The sequence below is a fragment of the Anser anser genome (assembly GCF_964211835.1).
Source record: "Anser anser genome assembly, chromosome: 3".
NCBI lineage: Eukaryota > Metazoa > Chordata > Aves > Anseriformes > Anatidae > Anser > Anser anser.
This window is the reverse complement of record NC_139722.1, coordinates 97,904,488-97,923,178: the sequence shown is the minus strand read 5'-3', so window position 1 is coordinate 97,923,178 and position 18,691 is coordinate 97,904,488. Positions and strand designations below refer to the sequence as shown.

The 18,691-nt window shown below is 38.6% G+C and overlaps 1 protein-coding gene across 8 annotated transcripts in view; it reads left to right on the top strand.

The window, feature by feature from the left end:
- Positions 1–18,691, top strand: part of KCNH1 (potassium voltage-gated channel subfamily H member 1) — a 185,401-nt gene that overhangs the window by 98,967 nt on the left and 67,743 nt on the right. For 5 of the 8 annotated variants that reach the window (XR_014581811.1, XM_083829400.1, XM_083829401.1 and 2 more), the window contains one exon: positions 8,966–9,162. Coding sequence is in view for 7 of the 8 variants with exons in the window: in XM_083829400.1 (XP_083685526.1) it covers positions 8,966–9,162 (197 nt within the window). In the remaining variant the exon portion in view is untranslated. Of the gene's footprint in view, positions 1–8,965; positions 9,163–9,480; positions 12,317–18,691 lie in introns of those variants that run through there. The other 3 variants (XM_083829403.1, XM_083829402.1, XM_083829406.1) reach the window with 3 other exon arrangements.

Here is an 18,691-nt window from a genome sequence, read left to right as displayed (position 1 = left end):
GATGGAGAGGCAATGCAGAGATTATTGGGTTTACTCTGACATTCGCAGAAAGTGGTGGTTCCCTGTCCCCACCTTAAAAACCTGTTGCAGAATCTTACACCAAAGCAAGCAGAAATACCAGGACACAGCTGCCTGCAGGTGTAAGTAACCACCTGCCCTGCCATGTGTCAGCCTTAGCTTCTGCTCCTGGTACACTTGTCAAAAAATGGCAGTACTCTTTCAGTCCAAGGGGAGGAGGCCACACGCTTATTTTTCCATATAGAGTGTAATTTTGCTTTCAGCTGGCAGGTAAACGTGAATGAGATAGGAAGGGAAATCAATGCGGTAACTTATTGTGTGGGAAAATCATTGCCCTCCACAAGGACAGTTTGCTTTTGCTATTTCTTTTGCTGTTATCAAAGCTAAAGGAAAACAAAATATGGATAGTACATAATTATGAGAATAACATATGCAGTAACTGAATGTCAAGAACAGAAATTAGTAGTCTAGACCTGACTGCATTATTTCCTACTGGTAGAGGGAAAGTGGGATATAGATATATCATGTATTTCTGTATCATCTATATCTCTACCATCTTCATCTCTTGCTTTTTCACTTTTTATTGGAGGGGCAGGTCGGGAGCTGCATAAGTTGCATGTAGATTTACTTTTAAGGTCCCATGTAAGTTGGAGGAAGTGAAAATTGAATGTCCCGAAAGTGCAGATCTTTTATTGTTATTTACAAAGCTATAACATTGACTAGATTGGAGCCTGTGGTTTTAACATGATATCGTAGGAGAGCTTGGTGTGCCATGTTTTATTTCAGCAGGATATTAAATGCTCCATTTGCTTTGTGTGGAGAAATTCCTGCTGATTTAATTTTATCTAATTGCAATCTTAAAGGAGCATTATAAGAACAATTGTTTGTTTTCTTCACAATTGTTTTAGCTTACTCATCTAGCCATAATAATTTCATTCAGATGTAGACCCAAGAGGCTTGATTCAGCTTTTGGTAGGGCAGATTTGCATCCAGATAGGACAGTGCAAATTGTAAGTGCAAATGCACCAGAGGGATGGTTTATTTTAAAGGAGTGGAAACAGCAATGCAGAAGTATTGTCTGTCTTAGGCCTTCTCAGTGGCAAAGCACTGCATCTTCCGCACAGTTATGTGGAGATTGCTTCTCAGCAGGCTTGAAAATGTTGGAGGTTAACTGCACTAAGCCCAGGCCACTATCTTTATACTGCCTCCAGTACCTGAGCTAATTCAGGTTTCCCTAAACTGAACTGCTTTGTGTACAAATCAATTTTCAGAATTTTTATGCTTTGGGGCTTGTTGATTATCTAACACCAAGTCTTTGAAAAAATCCCTTATTTCTTTATTTTTTATCTGAGCTTTAAAATCAGGTAAACCTGACTTTGTGTCAAAAATGCCTAGCTGTTGTGCTCTTGGGCTTAAGAAGTGAGTGCTGGATTATGGATGGTATTAGACTTTTCTTATTATTTTCAGACACAGTGTCTAACGTCAAAGCATAGTTTGTGCTATTGAATAAAATAACGTGATGTGAATCGTACTTTTTTTTGTTTGTTTCTGTTTTTGGAAAAAGGAGCGATTGAAATTAAAATCCAGCTTTATCTTCAGTAGTTCTACTGTGCTCTTTATATTGTTTAAAGCTGGTTTACTCAGGTTGACATATATAGGCAGGTTGGACAAGTTGCATATTTCTATGAAATGATACAGTGAATATCAACTGAAGGAACAATTTTTAGAGCTGATTTCCTCAATGCCTGTCTAAGCACACTATTAGGAAAAGAATTGGAAGTGGAGATCATGCCAAACTTTTAAAAAGACGCCATCTAACTATAGCATAATGGAGGTCCACAGTAATACAACATTTTAATTTCATGGTGGAGCAGCACGAAAACTTCTTTTTCAGAAGTATAGGTTTACTCCAAATGGTATTTTTGGAGAGAGAATTCCTTATCCCTGTACTCAAGACATCCAGAAGATGTTTGGATTGACATCAGGAATTGGCTATTTTGAGACTTCTGTATGACATTACCTGTTCAGTGTCTAGTTTTCATAGAGCATTAAAAGTAGGAATTATGAAACAGCCATTGTCCACTGTTATATATAAATGCTCTAAAACTGGACCTGTGCAAGTATTGGAAACACAAACTTATGATTTATAAAACACTTAATGAATGACCTACTGGAATACCTGGGGAGAAGGGGGACACACCATGGATAGAGGGCTCAGTCACAAGCTTCTTGACACTGCAAATCAGATGACTTTTTCTGTGGCTTCATGATTTATTGTGCCAAATTAATGCACCTTTGGAGAATGTGCCAGCTACTCTTAAATAGTCTGATACCATCATGGGCAGAAGAAGCCCCCTTTTGAAAATGGTAATGCCTTGGATGCTACTGGCAACAGTGGTTGATCATTCACTGACAGCCAACATTAGGATATGGTGAAGTTGAGACCGTCTGTTCTGCATACTCCTTGATATCTCAGGGTGGCTTAGGAAGGCTTATCCACCGTGTTTGTATACAGACTCCAAAGACAGGTTTGAAGAGTTTAGAGAAAAACAAACAAAAATAATCATCGAACAGTTGCACGTTTTGATTTGTTTTCTCCAAGTTTCACATTAAAACTTTTCTCAGATTTTTGTTTCTGAAACAACGTTGTTAAATTTAACCTCAGGGAGATGCTAGAAATATTAAATAAAAGAGAAGTATACTATAGTTATGAACTTTATGGGTTTTTCGAAATGTTTATGTACTTTAGAAAGCAAAATCCACTTTAAACTCTTGTAATGCTTTTGACTGAAATTAAAAAAGAAAAAAAGTTTTTCAAATGTGAGGGCTTTAAAGTAAGCTTTAGGTAACAGCTGTAGCATAAAACCTGTTTCTAAGTCATCAGAGAAGAACCCCAAGGATACTGCAAAATGAGCCTCTTGTAGGTTTTTTGATGAGAGAACTAGGACTGTCCATGCAGTGACAACATACATTGAGCTGTGTTTTTCCCATTATTTAGCAAATGCAAATAACTTTAAGTACATTTGTGACTAGTCCTTTGACTAGTTATTTAAGCTTGCAACTTCTTATCTTCTGAGTTTGTTACAAACTGGCCATGTCTTTATAACATCCTTTTAGGTAACCACTAAAAAGAAAGTAAGGACAAATGATTCTGATGCAGCTTCCTAGCTTTTTGTGAGGGAGCCATGTAGAGCCCAGCTGACATTTTAAAGCTGTTCTTCTCATCACAGTAAGTCAAATATTGAAATATAATCCACACTCTATTCAGAGAGACAAATAAATATATTAATTATAGCAATAATAGAAATCTTAGCTGTAACTATTTCATGTTGTTGCTAAACAACAAGACAGTGCTCTAAAATAAATGTTTTCATTTTTTTCTTGTACAGTAATGTTCTTCAACAGAGAAAATTGATGCAGTTGTATAGTAAGCTGTCTGCAAAACCAATGCAAACTGTTTTAAAGCATGAACAGATACATTGTGTTTCCATCCATGCACCTGGCAAATCACTGAAAGTGTAATTTTAGTTTATTATTACTGTAACATTTCTTTTGATTTCAGTGGGACTGATACTCATTTTTTGTTGTTGTTGTTGTTCTTCCCTCCTGCCTTTTAGAGGAAAAGTGATTAAAAAACTCTGGTTAATGAAAAATAATACTACATGTTTTAGTCCAAACTTGAGAAGTCTTAAGAAAATCTAAAGCAGCAAATCACTTCCATGCATCATCTCCTGCCAGAGGACCAAACTACAGGCTATTTAGTGGCTGTCAAATTGTGCAAATTATCTGTGGGACACATGCTGTGTGCTCCACCTAGCTCTGTTTCTTCTGGCTGGCAGTTACTCATTGCCTAAAACAATGCACCATCAAGAGGAAAATTTATTTTTGCTCTGGTGCTTCTACTTTCCTTGAATCTTTCTTCTCTCTGTAAAATGGGAAAATTTAATTTCCATGCCTTGTTCAGATAAGGAAGAGAGGAGAGGGAAAGATTTTCAATTCAAGCTAAGCAGACAAGTGCTAGTCACTGAGTCACCAAGTCTTGCATCACTAGCTTTGAACACCAGGGGTAAATATACTGTCCTTAGTGGAGTTATGCTTGAATACCATTGGTAGGTCCCTGCACTACGGGATAACTTCACATCCTGTGGTTCTGTTCATACTTGCTCAGGAGATTGAAAATAAACAAATAAACAAAAACACACAACAACAAAAACAGAGAAAATCAGACCAAGTTGTTTGTTTTGGTTGGTCGTTTTTTGTTTTGTTCTTGTTTTTAAATTTTATTAGCATCTTGCCTGAGTAGTCACTAGGATAGAGAATGTCACAGAGAGAATCTGTGTTTGCCTTCACAGCAGCTGGTAGTTCCCTCTGCCTGGAGGTGGAGAATGAAACCTGGGGGCTCCAGGTCAGTGTGGGCACTTTGGAGAGCAGCGCCGGCAATCTGCTTGCACAGGTGCAGCAGCTGCTGTGGATGTCTGAGCAGCACTGCACACATTTGCTGACACCAGATTTCCAAGATGAGCTTAGTGCTGCGCTGTTGCTGAGGTACCATCAAGCACGGTTTGGTTCCTCCTGCTTAGGTTGGTTCTGCTAAGACTGTCAGATCACAGTTCTTCTACAGTTCAAACATGCTAATGAAGGCAAGTCTAGAAGGGACCTGCGCCAGATTCTGGTATGAGCTGTTGTAACAGCTGTTACTGTTGATTTGAGAACGATTTTAAGATAAATATTTTGGTTGATGTGCTGAAAATCCTTGGATTGGTGTGAATCCCATGAAAATCTATGCTGACTTGGAAGACCTTCAGCGTACGAATCCCTGACCTCTTCTCACCCAGCTCCTATTATTAGCATCATACCAAAGCTGTACCACAACTCCCAGACACCCAGAACCTGAAGGTGATCTTAAGTGTATTGTCAGTCAAAATATTTCACGTTGTGTCATATTTTATGAGTAGCGTGGAATACCTTCTGTTTGAGAACTCTTCGATACTTCACGTTTGTAGCCCTGAAGAAGCTAGGTGTAGGTCTGGTGGGCACATCACGGCAATGCATAAAGCATGGTTCTGTTCTTGGCTAGGTTGCAATAATCAGATCTTGATTCTGGGTGCTGCTTTTAGGAGAGTGGTTGTGGGTTGACCTTTTGCCTGACTCAGGGTGAATTTGCAGTGGTAACAGAAATCCTTCTTTCACTTTAAGATGAACAGTAAATTTGCTATGGGGAAAAGATTGGCAAAGAATAAGTACAGAAGCAGAAAGTGCTGGTTTTATGAAATAATTCTTCGGAGTTTAAGTTTATCAGGGTTTGGGGACTTACAATTAACACAAGCAAGCAAACATGAAAGGCAATAAGCTATTCGTTTTTCCAGTGCATGCTGAGCTGACAGTGGAAAAGGTTCTCATCCCACAAATCCAGCAGGGAATATAAATGATTGATGGTAAAAGCTTAGATCATCAACTTCAAGTGTGATTGACAGATAGTGTTCCTGGCAAAGGCCTGGAATTCAGCGAGCTGGGAATGAGAAATGCAAAGTACTGACAAACAAATGGCCATCTGCATTTCCCTTGCTTTTTAATCTTTCTTCAGAGAGTAAGGTGAGATGTATAAATCTTGGAGTTGTATGTAAATGGAGGTGTTTTGCTCAGGTTCTCTAACGATGCCTTAGACTTTGCCAAACACATTCTGACACGTTTAGAAGTGTTACCTTACTCTTCTTTCTTTCCAATTGCAAATGTTTTTGATAAAACAGTCACTTCTTTTTTTTTTTTTCCTTCCCTTTTCCCAATTGATTGTTCTTTCTTTATGGAAAACATGTAAATAAAGGGAGGTGGTACACACTTTCTTATTACATACGGGAGGACAATGTTATAATCCAGAGCAGATACTTCTGGGTGGAAATTTAATTCCTGCTTGCTGAAATACTTCCAAGTGCTCCTTCTCCCCTGCCCCCACTCTTCTGTGAATGTCACAAGTTTTCTTAGAGTCTGACAATCGAGATTGATGCATTAAATATGCATCATTTAAAAATGCTTGGCAGAAATAAAGCAGTGTGATGCTTGCAAGTCTGCCTCGCTTTGGAAATCTAACCATAATGTGGCATTGATTTTCATCTAGAGCACTGGCTGTTAACTCTATTAACTTCAAGGAAATTGTTAATGATGGAAAACTGTACAACTTCTTGTTTTAGCCTGCTTTGCTTCTTAAAGTGTGAGGCTTCTGTGATCTGACTCAGCTTTTGATTCACGTGTTACTTTTCTCTGTTTGGCTTGGCTAAGTGAGCACCCAGCAGATGTAGTGTGCTGCTCCTTGCTGCAAGTGGGAAGCAGCTGGGGGCGCCTTCCTTGGGGTGGCAGGCAGCCGCAGCGGGGAGAGGTTTGGGAGAACTGCAAATAACAAGGGGAAACTGGGGCTGCTGGCACAGGTGAAGGACACAACTGTGAAAAGCAAAGATACATTTTTAGGGTAAAACCTAACTAACTTGTGTGCTGCATGTCATTTCCTATATAGGCAAAGCAGCACCATAGTGTTTGTAGCTGCTTTGTACTAATTAGTCTTCATGCTGCTATGGGGCAGTAAAATAACCATTGTCATTTTAAGATAGGGAAACTTGTCTGGAGATACTAAGAGAGAGGCTTAGAAACAAGCTGGAATTTCTCTCCTTTATGCTTGGACTACCAGCTCTGACTGTTGCTCATCAGTGATGGCACATTTCTATACTTGATAGATTCCAGAACGTTAATTAAAACAGTTGTTTAGCTAATTGCCTGGAAGATTGCAAGTAAAAGCATATTTATTCCAAAGGCAAACAATCCATTTTTATCCAGTGAAGCATATCAGTTTTTATGGCGCATAAAAGTTGTTTCACTTCAATTTTGAATATATTGTGTGTTTGTCTGTCTAAATGCCTCATGGACGATGATCTATTTTAAGTGCATGGAAGCTATTTTCTAATTTTCTTTTCCATTTCTTTACCGTTTTTAAGGTATCTACTGTAAGAGCATGTGTTTAAATAACTGAAAATGTGAAAAGTCAGTGCTATTAAAAATGAAAAGTTGCTTACTGCACTGACCTATTGGGCTACCACCATTTTTACTGATATGCAGCCTTTGTAGTATTTCTGGATGTTGGCACTGCCCTATGTAAAGGAGCAGTGGTAAAAAGGATATCATTATGGTGCTTTTGCCCAACTTTGTGGGGAAAAATGTGCTTCTGGTACAGGTGGTTTCAGTGGATATATGCATTAGAAAAGGAAAGACATTATACTCCTACAAAGCATTCAAGGAAAAACTGGTCCCTGGCAGGTGGATTGCACAGGCATTTTGTGGAAGACTGGGAGCACAGCAGTGAACCACAGCTTACTATGCTACAGCGTAGCATGTCATCAGGATGGTAGCTTCTCCTCAAAGAGAAGATGCTTATTGTCTGAAGAAGAGATCACGTAATGGTGGAAGTACGGCTCAAGAGCTGACCTGGGCTCTCTGGGTTAAATTTAGAAGGCATCTTGACCTCTTTATTCATGAGAGTTCTCTTGATTTTCATGTAGACTTTTATGCTTGACTACTTATTTAGGGAATGAAATCTAAAAAGACCCAGGTGAAGTCAATAAACTAATATGTATCTTGATGCTTTGGCTTTAAGAATTACTACAGGCAAAAATATTACTTGTAAGACAAGGGACTGTCTGGCGCATCCCTGCCACAACTTAGTAGATGTGAGCGCATTTCTTTTGTTGCTTTGTCTTAGAAGAGATTTGCAGTGCTGACATAACACAGCAAAGATTTAAGAGAAAAGCACCATTCAAAACAAGAACAGTGTAGTTATTCATTATCAAGAAAACAACTGAATATTCTTATCCTGTTAGCAATAAATGTCAGAAAACGGGGGAAAATAGTGACCATTGCTCTTCAAAGCAGCTTGTAACTTTCTCCTAAACACCCCTTCTGTGCCCATCCTGAGCTGGGGTATAACCAGTGAAATCCTCACTGGGGGCTTCTGCTCAGGCAGATTTTGGTATACTTGCACCGTGTTATAGTGCCTAGATTGGTACAAATGTCCTCGCTGTAGTATTTCTCAGTAGGAATTTCAGTGGCTGTCTCCAAGCTCAGGAACATGGGGACACTTACGAGAAAGTTGTAAGGAAATGGCCTGTTTTCTATCTTTCCATATGTAATAACTGAATATTCTTGTCTTGTCAGTATTATTTTGATAACATCTCATCTATACTTGTTTTGGACCACACTGTTACCTTAAACCTTCAGTGTATTGTAGAGCTACATGCACAGCTACTGAAAGATTTTTTCATGACTTACCAGCTGTAAAGCCCCTAGAGCTGTGAGATCTGCTCTTTTATGCTGTGGTAAAGGCGGACTTTTCCACTGATGATCTAGCAAACTAGACCAAACTTACTTGAATTCGGATGTATACTGATGTATAGTAGTGTTTTATTATAGCCTGTAACTGCACTGATCTTTTATACAAAATGAGTTTATTGACACAATATTGAGTGATATTTAGCCAGGTTAAGAAAACTCAACAACATAGATGTAAGAAACAAATCCTTTGCATGTCAGTTTCAGGAAGAAAGGGAAAAGGCATTTCTTCTCAATTAATCTCTTTGAAAAGGCTCAGAAGAGAATATGAGCCAAGAACAAAGTATTTTTCTTGATTTTTAGAGAAAAAACTTTACTCATATTTAAAGGGGAATCGTCACACGAAACACCTTTTAATTGTGGTTTATTTTTAGAAAATTTTGCTGAGCTGTAGTAATTAATAGAAAGAAAAAAAAAAAGGTTATCAATGGAATATTTAAAAGATTTTGTTTCCAGACAGAATTTTTTTCTGAGTGCATAAGATAGAAGAACCTTGACCCCATAGAGGAGATGTATGTTCTTTTATATTTTTGGCAGAAATAGCATCATTATTGAAAGAAATGCTGCTTCTTTTCTCTAGGCAAAGGAGATGTTTTTGGTGATGTCTTCTGGAAGGAGTCTACCCTTGCCCAGTCCTGTGCTAACGTAAGGGCTTTGACCTACTGTGATCTTCATGTGATTAAGAGAGATGCCTTGCAGAAAGTACTGGAGTTCTATACAGCCTTTTCACATTCCTTCTCCAGAAATCTTATTTTGACTTACAACTTGAGAAAAAGGGTAAGTAGATTTGATTTTTAACATACTCTATAAAAGATCACTTCTAAGGTCTGTCTGTATGAAAACCTAAATTGTGCAAAATCTGGCATTCTTTGTAGCTTCTCTTACAAGATATTTTTTCAGAGCTTGCTTAAGTGACATGGCTAGCACGTAGAGTCAAACGCCATAAGCATTTATTCCAGTGCTAATTTTAAAGGGAGATGGTCTGTGTATATCTGAAAGCTTTACTTTTCTATGAATTGGGCAGATTTCCGCATATTTGCAAACTGTCATGTACTTATGATTAAATAATGTTAACTACTTTAATTTGTAAAACAGCTACAAAGATGTTAAGTGTGTTGCCTGAAGTTACAAGGAAGGTGGAAGAGAAGGTGTGAAATCTAATAATGTAGAATAAAAATCAACAACTGCAATCACACTGGAAAAGTAATAGGAGCATGACTGATTCTGTCAAGAGTTTTTCTTTTATTATCAATCACATTTTGGAGTTACTTTGCCCATCTAATTAATGCTTCCATTTTCTTATCCTTGATATTTTGGTTGTCTTAATTTCTTCCTGGGTGCCAGTTCAAGGTGTTTTGTCAAATGTGAATCATCGTAACCTAATATTCCATTTTAAATTCTCTGTGTAATCTTCGGTGAACCACTACTGTAGAAATTTATTAAGATTGTAATAGGTGTAATTCAGGTGATATTATGGTTCAGCATAGAAGGCAATAATATTACAATGAAAATAACTTGCAGCAGCTATACTTGTTTTAAAAGAATTTTAAAATATAAGGATACCTGAGATTAGCTAAAGAAATATGTTTGATAGTTCTCCATGGTAACTTCCAGGTGCCAAGTAAGTGCCTAGATAATTATACCTGAAAAAATAGAAACCTTTTCATCTTTGAAGTCTGTTTGGAAAATTAGACTTCAAGCCTAGAGTATCATTTTTTCGTTGTTGTTGTTGTCATTGTTTATTTGTTGTTACCTAGTGTTGGCACACTGAAATTAAAATAGTGTGGTAATATTTTCTATCTGCATGTTATCAATATCAAATAATTTAGTGTTTGTATTGGGCGATGCAACATATCTCCATTTTGGAGATATGCAACGTATCTCCATCTACTGTCTCTGTTTTGGTCAAATAAATCAAACCTCTGGTACCAAATCTATATAATTAAAAACTAAGAAGCAAATTTATATACTGGAGGATTTTCTCATAAGACATTTTGTCAAATGATCTTGAGTTCCTTCAGAACAATGAGAAGACACACAGCTGCAAGAAGATTGAGAGACACATCCAGTTAAGTTTAAAAAACAGCTACTTACCTGGTATTAATAATGTGAGAAATAAAAACAATGAACGACTTGAGTATTGAGATCATCGGAAGTATCTCTGTCACTGACTTTGGCATGTTCTAAAATAACACTATGGGTAATGTAGTAAGATGGTCTAAGAATGCCTACTTTTTTTAAATAAAAAACCATCAATAGAAATAGCAGACTGTGACATAGAAGACCAACACCCTTAACGCTCACAGTAAGGCTAGCAGAAGCACATCATTTTGGTTCAGCTCTGAGCCAAATGTTCCGATTTGAGAATCAAATGTCTGCTCCAGAAGTGACGCTCATTCCTTCCATGTTCATCAACGTAGCTTTTCCCGGCCCATCTTACAAATCACTTTTTAACCACAGTATCATAGTTCCTGTGCTGTCAGTTTTCTTCACAAAATGTTCCTAATAAAAAGGTACATTTTATGATAGCAATTTCCATCCAGTTATTCAAATAATTGGATTTTAATTGAGTTGCAGTCAGCAGAAAAGTGGCGTTGATTGATAATGGAAGTGAGAGTTTGATGGTTCTAGGTTAGCAGACTGTAAATTTATTTCTTTTATTGAAAGAAGACTGATTGCAATCAGAATGCAAATGTTAAATAAAATAAATAGTGTATGCTTTTGGAACTGCACAGACGTTACGGTACCTTAGAGACTGAAGATAATGCACATTAAAAGGCAGCTTTTTAGAGTTTGGAATTTAATCTGGTTTAAATGTCTGCGAATTTCAAATAGAAATAGCTCCCTGGCTTGTTGCTTCTAGCACTCCTCCTGGTCTATTTCTGCAAATGGAATTTTGTAGAATTCAGATGAACCGGTGCCTTCTGTGAGTTACGTTTGTGATGTATCGCATGTCCTTCAGAATATAAATACCAGAATTGCACTTTTCATTTCAATAAACACTTTCATCCCAGGCTCCAAAAACCTTCAACTAGTTGAAGGGTAGATACTGTATATTCACTCCAAATATATTCATACAGCTTCCAAACAAATGGAAAAGCAGCTCTGGTTGTTTTTTCTTTCCCTTCGCCACTCCAGCTGTATAATATCTCAGGTATATTTTTAGTCTTGGTGACTCCTTTGAGGTGTCCCGATTTCCAGGGTGCATCTGCCTTCACGGCCACGGTGCTGGGTCTTACTGCATGGAGCAGGGTGTTTCTTGGTCAGGTTTCCCTTAGCTGTAGTGAGCTTTAGCATTGCCCCACTGTTTCACCACGTTCACACGTTTCTTGGCTGCCGGGTCTCCTGCAGTGACCCCTTGGTGGAGCTGGGCCTCTCTGGCCCAGAGCAGAGCCGGTGAGAGGGGCTGACCCTGCCGGTGTCCCCCCCACATACCGGGCTCTGGCCCCACCAGCTAATGACTGTGACAGAAAAAAGCAGGCATGCAGGCGTTGTAAGGCGCCACTCAGTCTTGGTTTTAGCTGTAAGGTACTAGTCGGTCATGGTCCTAGCTGTAGGGTACCGATCAGTCATGGTCTTAGCTAATTCTAGGGCTGGATTTAGGCAAAGTAAAAAGCACCTTCCCATTTCCACCTCTCTCTCCATTCCTTGTGCTGCTTTTCCTACTGGCCTGGAGCATGCCTGGAGCTGAGCGGGGAGCCCAGGACGCTTCTTACCCCCTCCCTAGCACGTGGCTGCAGTTATGAAACGCCATCGCCCGTCAGGCCTGAGGACTTCGTGACTGAGTGTAACGCTGCCAGTGCTCTGTCCCTGGCGTACTGTGGCTGTCAGCGGCCGTGCTCTGAAAAGTTTCGTTTCACTCACTTTCTCCTTTCTAAAACTGTCAGTCCACTGTCAGGTGACTCCCTGAGCAGTTTCCTCAAGTGACTAAAATCCCTCACAAAGTTATTAGCTGTCTAGTTACCTCTGGCTGGAGCTCAGACTTAGAAAAATTTTTATTTTTCCTAAAGGGGAAGAGAAAGGAGATCTCTAATTAACTCTTTCTGCTGCCAGTCATTAAAATTTTCATCTAAATGGAAGCAAAGGGAGAATCAGCTGCTGCTTCTGGGGCTCCAGCATCTTAAACTGAAACTGCAGGCTGGGGCTGCAGGTGGCTGTGTCAGGCTCAAGGGTTTTGCAGCTGAGAGGAAGCTGACAGAGGATTTCTCAGTGTGCTTCCTACTGTAACAATGTTGTGAAATTAAAGCAGGTTAACGTAATGTGTTTTTTTTTCCCCTTTTTGGAATTTCACTGCGGAACCAGAGTGTAGGCACTGGGGGTGTGTGGGATGGTCAAGTGACAAACTCAGCCTTTTGGAGGCTGTACTACACAAAGAATGATTACAGATTTGGAGGGCAGCAGGTTGGATGGTGGTCTGTTTTCTCCCCAAAAATATTTAAACACTTCTTTCCAGCCTGGACTCCATAGCTCCAGGTTAGAAGAACCATAAGAAGCTTGTGAGATAGCTACTTGTTGTCGTTAGCTTGGGATGAGGCACCTTCTGTAGAAAGGTGAAGGGCCTCTGACAGCATTTGCAGCATTCTGTTTTTGGCAGATGTTTCTTTTCATGTCTAGGAGCTTTGTAACCAATATTTACTTATAGTGGGTTGCACCACAGTGTATTTGCTCAGTTCATTCTGCTGCAGCCATAAATGATGTTATAGCTCGAAAGATCATACACGCTACATAAAAGAGAGAATTCTTATACATAATTTATTAAGCTGAGATTTCTCTAGTAAGCCATTTTAGCCTGGATAGAGATTAAATGACTAATTCTGAATTCTTTGGAGCATCGTGATAGAAGGCAAAAGCAGTTTCTCCAGAAGTTGAAATTTGTGGCCTGGAATAAAAGAAGCCGTGCAGTAGCATGTAGGTACATTATTTGGAATTTTGTAAGATTGAAAGAAATGGCAAAGAGCACTGCGTTTTTACAAAACAAGCATGATTTAGTGATTTAAAGCAAGAGCTCCTAGTCAGAAGGTATTTCTTAACAGAGCAGTGATTACAGCAGAGTCTCCCTGCTGGTATCAGATTGCCTTGGTACATTTAGTGGTGTGCGTATTCTATGCCATCCCAACTGTGCCAGTGGAAGGGGTTCCTGCCACCTCGTTCTAAAAGCAATTTTAAAATATAATTGTGTTTTTCTGTTCAGCATTAGCTTCACTTTTCTTCCCTTTTATACTCTAAGGTCTAACTTGAGAGACAACCTCTCTCAGATCAAGCATTTCAGCTAGGAGTGCTTGGAGTCATGATTTGAAATCTCATGGGCTTGGCAGCATGGTGTTTTCAGAGGCAACGGCCTTGTATTTTTTCTTTCCACATGACAAGTTTTCTAATTTTTTTTCATGATGTAGGTTCAAAACGGTATCCCAGAATTCTTTCTGATATAGAAGACTGAATTGCTTGAAGATTTTAACAAGGTTTCTTAAAATAAAGGAGAAGAGTGAAAAGTTTTAATTTTAGAATATTGGCCCATTTGTTGATGGGTTTCAGAATTGTCAAACTGACAGGTTTCTTCTTTCTAGTCTGTTTGTATTCACTGAAATAACCCCACAGACCCTGTGGGAAGAGGGTCTTGATTCTTGACTGGCATACATCTCACAGCACTGAAAATCCAGAGCACTGGACATGGCTAAAATGTCTGCGTGGCTCTGTGGCTTGGGAGTTACGCCATATTTGCTGCGCAGAAAGAAAAATTGTCATTTTCCCAAGAAAAATGCATAAATGTAAATAAACACAAGTGCTCACTCTGTTCTTTCCCACAGTGCTTATTAAAAATTATTCAAGTAGTTGAATGTTCTTATATTCCCTGTTTCTCCATGCCAATTTAAGCAAAATCTATTTTATTCTGCTTCCTCGTAGGTATACTTCATATTGCATTTTCTCTCTGACCTTGGACAAATTACTTAACTTTTGTCTCTGCTTAACAGATAACTGTTTATCTAGCTCACAGATTTTTGTGCAAATGGTCCTTATGCCCTGATCCTGAAGTGCTTTGAGGCATCTTACATGTTGTTAGGTTTGCACGTCTGCTGTGTATTATTTAAATGATGTGACTGAATGAATTAAAACCCCATGCTCTAGGGATGATGAGCCCTTCAATTTCTTCCTACTCATCTCCTGCAGCTTGTTGGAACCCTTCAGGTAAAGCCTTAATACCTAGAGTTTGAGAGGATTTGGCCAACTGCAAGCACTTACTATTCATTTTTCTACAGTGATTCTAAGTATTCAGCCCAGAGTAACTCCATTACCTTTCAGAGACATCACCTTAAAGTTTACTTCCCAAAACTTTCCAACTCTAAAGTTATTTCTGTTCTATTTAAATCTGTATGGCCTTGAGCTTTAGGGTCCTATGCTTCTGCAGAGAAGGATTGGGCTACAAACAATTGATGTATTTTATGTAGTGGGAATGTATATGTACAATAGCAAGATGAACTAGGAAGTTCTAAGACTACGAAATTGTTCTGTTGCTTGCATTTAGTACATAATACATTTTCAGGTAACTTTTAGCTGTAACCTAAATTAATCTATGCGGGTAAGTATTGAAATGCTTCTTTAAAATGTTCTTAAATAGCTAATCCCTTCAAAATTGATTAGACCAATTCATCATTTATTTGAGTTGCCTTCTACTGTTAATAATGAGCAGTTCTTCACACGTGGATGCTGCAATATAATGTCTGCAAGTGTTATAAAAAAAGTAACTTAGTTTATCATACAACAGCAAGAAGTGTATTTCCCCAAAGGAGTATTAAATTGGTGAATTTTTGATAGGTCATTCACTAGTAAATTGCATTAAACTAAAGTAACCTAGTGATCAATAGGTATTAATAACCATCTATAAATGAAACTGGTGGAAAAGCTGGTAAAGATGAATTCTGAATTTGAATTCTGACCTTTACAAATCGTGTAGTGTTTACAAAGGCTTTCCATATATGGTAAACCTATTCTGAGTAGATGAAAAATCCAGCTGATGAATTAAAATATAATTTGTCTTCAGAATATTTGAATCTTTTAAATATTCATATTTTGATTTTGTGAAGCTATTTTCAAATGAGTAATAGAAAGTTAACATAAAAAATGGTTTTCTCTCATTTTTAACATGTACCACCACCCACACCAATTCGTTTATCCCAAGAGAAGAAAATGTATGACTTTGATTTCTCCCCTCCTGCACCCACACAGACTAAAGCATAGAGATAGTTTTAATATAGATAAAGGTTACTTAGTGTGAATGAGGATTCCTCAGAATAGCTCCCCTGGTGCTTTTTAAAGTAGAGAATTTATTTCCTAGGTTCTAGGAGAATTCTGAATGTTGGCCCACCAACTGGGACAGAAGATGATAACCCAAGGGACAGTTACAGCTGCTCTTACGCAGTCTGGGAATCTGGTCTTCATTGCAAAAACAGTGAAATGCTTGCTAGTACTTTTACAGTAAAAAGGATCAGTACTTAGCTTAAACTGGTATTTTTCTCTCTATTGTTTGCCTATGTAAATAGGGGAAGCATAATTTGGATATAAGGGAGGCTCTGTGTAGTGTGATTCCTGTTTTCAGCATGCACGCACACTGCACTGCCACTGCTTTCAATTAAGCGTAGTTAAGTTTAGTCCAGTTTTGGACTATGCTGGCACAGAGAAGGGGGTTGCTCCATGCAAATTCAAAGAGTTTCTATGCTTTCCTCGAAGCTCCAAGTCTATCTTCTGCTTACCATAACCAAGTGGCTGTACTTTCTAGATCTGTTTTTCCTTTTTAAATTACGGTGCCTGTCATTCCTGTTTATGTACATATATATATATATATACATATATATATACATTCCTGTATATATACATATATAATGACCGGCCTACTTATTGCTGGGTCTCTCAAGTAAATCAAACACATAACAGATACATTTTCTAATAAACTACCAGTGCTGCCCAGGCTTCTGCCTGTATGTGCCATGTTCTATATCATAACTGCGCTGATCATTTCAACGTCTTGGTAACCTTTGTGGCCTTGTATTTTCTGATTGCCTTCACTCTGATGCTGCACACACTGTTGAGTATTACTGACCAACCAAAAGACAAAACAGTGGCCTAAGATCCTTCTGCATTTTTTTTTTCAACTCTAAAAATGATCTCTGATGTCTGTGGTCTAGGAATATAGGTCTGGGAAGCATCTGACTCTAGGACAAACTCTTACTAAAAGGGTGTGATTTCCTGACGTAACAGCTTTGATCTTGTGGTCTTCTCTAAGGTCACTAAAAGCTTAACTCATGGTACTGCAAGTCCAAACACTCAATCCACTCAAGGCACTCCACGAAGGAAAGAGAATGTTGTTAGCTGTGCGATATGAAAGCTGAGTTACAGTGGCAAAGCTACATCCCTGAGCAATCGAACTTTATGGTCGAAGTGATCAGATGGGTCCTTTCTTCAGCTCTCCAGTGAAAGCTGGAATAGCTGCCCCCTTTTAAAAAAAGAGAATAGAATTAAGGAAGTTTTTCTTAAACTATGAGGCTTTTATTGTAACTGTGAGCTATTGCCCGTCAAGACAAATGAAGCTCTTTTCCTCTTTGCCTGCTTGCATCAGGTCTCGATACCACCTCCAAGGACTCAATTTGTTATGCATTGTGATGTGCACAGAACAAGTAGCTTACCTTAAACTTGACAAATGTTAAGATTTCTTTTTGAAACAAAACCATTTCCCAGCTTGATTTATGAACACTGGGAGGTATCTACAGCATTTGTGTTCAACTATCCTGTATGATTAGACACCTGCTATTTTTCCTATATGCATCCCTGAGAATCAGCCTTCTAGTTGTCTTTGAACAAGCGTCTTGCTGAAGGGGTGCAGCTGGGACCATACCACATTCCTGAGTCTCAAGCCTGCCTCAAAAGAGTAACACAGGGGATGCGGTGTCTGATGTAAACCTGCTTAGCAGGCTGCTGCCCCATTTCATTATGTGGAATTGAAGTGTTTGACTGCTGACCATGAAGTGGAGTAACCTTTAGGTGTGGCCTTGTGAAGGTTTTTGATTTTAAAATCCAGTAAGCTTTAATATCATGGGAATGAACCAACTGCAAACAAAACTCGATATGGCATGTGGCACTTTGCCAGTTGCCTGCTATGACCATAGCTACCCACTATTGCCACAGCTTAGTCAAGTGGTAAGGAAGGCGTTGTACTGGGCTGTGGCTTAGTACAAGAACCTACAGAAATATGGTGAGAGTACAATCATGAATCAGCCCCTCTTTCTTTGGTATTATTTTTGCACCAGGCAACCGTGTTTTTTTTTTTTCCCTTTTTTCTTGAATTGTGTGTGATTGCCTCTTCAAAAGAAGTGCATTATCACATAAAATTCTTGTTTAGATTCAGATTTTCAAACAGAAATGTGATACCCGACACTGATGTAGAATATTAAAGCCCTGTACAAATGAACGTACTGAGTGTTTTTAGGGTAATTTTTCTAAATCAGTGAACTGGAGAGGGGACTTAGCCCTGCCTGAGAACACTTTTTATTCTCCATCTTGCTTTCACTTTTTTTTTTTTTTTGTTCCAATTCATTTTCTCTTTCCATCTATTACATTCCAAAATGAGGTGTGCACTTCAGAGTCCTGCGTAAAGGTGCTTGCATTTATACTGAGTTTAGTAATATCTTCCTCAGCTGAAGCCTAGTGGTTGGCTACTCTGGGTATACTCACTGTCCCAATATAGAACTTGGAATAGGTATGGCAGTATCCCCAACAGCTGTGCAGCTGGACATGTAGTGATTTTAATTAAACACATGCTCAAATCCATTGCCTCTCTATTCTTTCCTAAGTTAGCTGTGAGACTGCATAATATTTTCACCAGATTTTTATCAGGAGTTGTATCTGCTTAAGCCATTTTTAATTAATACAGAGTTATGAATATGAAAACCTGACACTCAATTAAAATAATATTTGAGTCTCGAATAATGTGTGGTTTTGTTCCCATACACTTAGGTCTTTCTTCTTTTTGTCACCATCTTCTGGGGTCTTTTCGAAATACAGAAAGCAAAAAGCTCAACACATGCCTTGTTCTAAGCCTTTGTACCTTGTCAGGCACCATCTACACAACATCTCCAGCACATGTTCCCTGGCACCATGTACCTTCAGAACAACCTGGTATTTTCTTGCAATTCATCTAAGATACTGCACCTTCATCTTGATATTCCAGAGGATCTGCTTCTACCATCCTAATAAACTTCACCCTTGGTCATTTCTCCCATATGCTCTATAATAAACATGCCATGCAACAAAATTATTT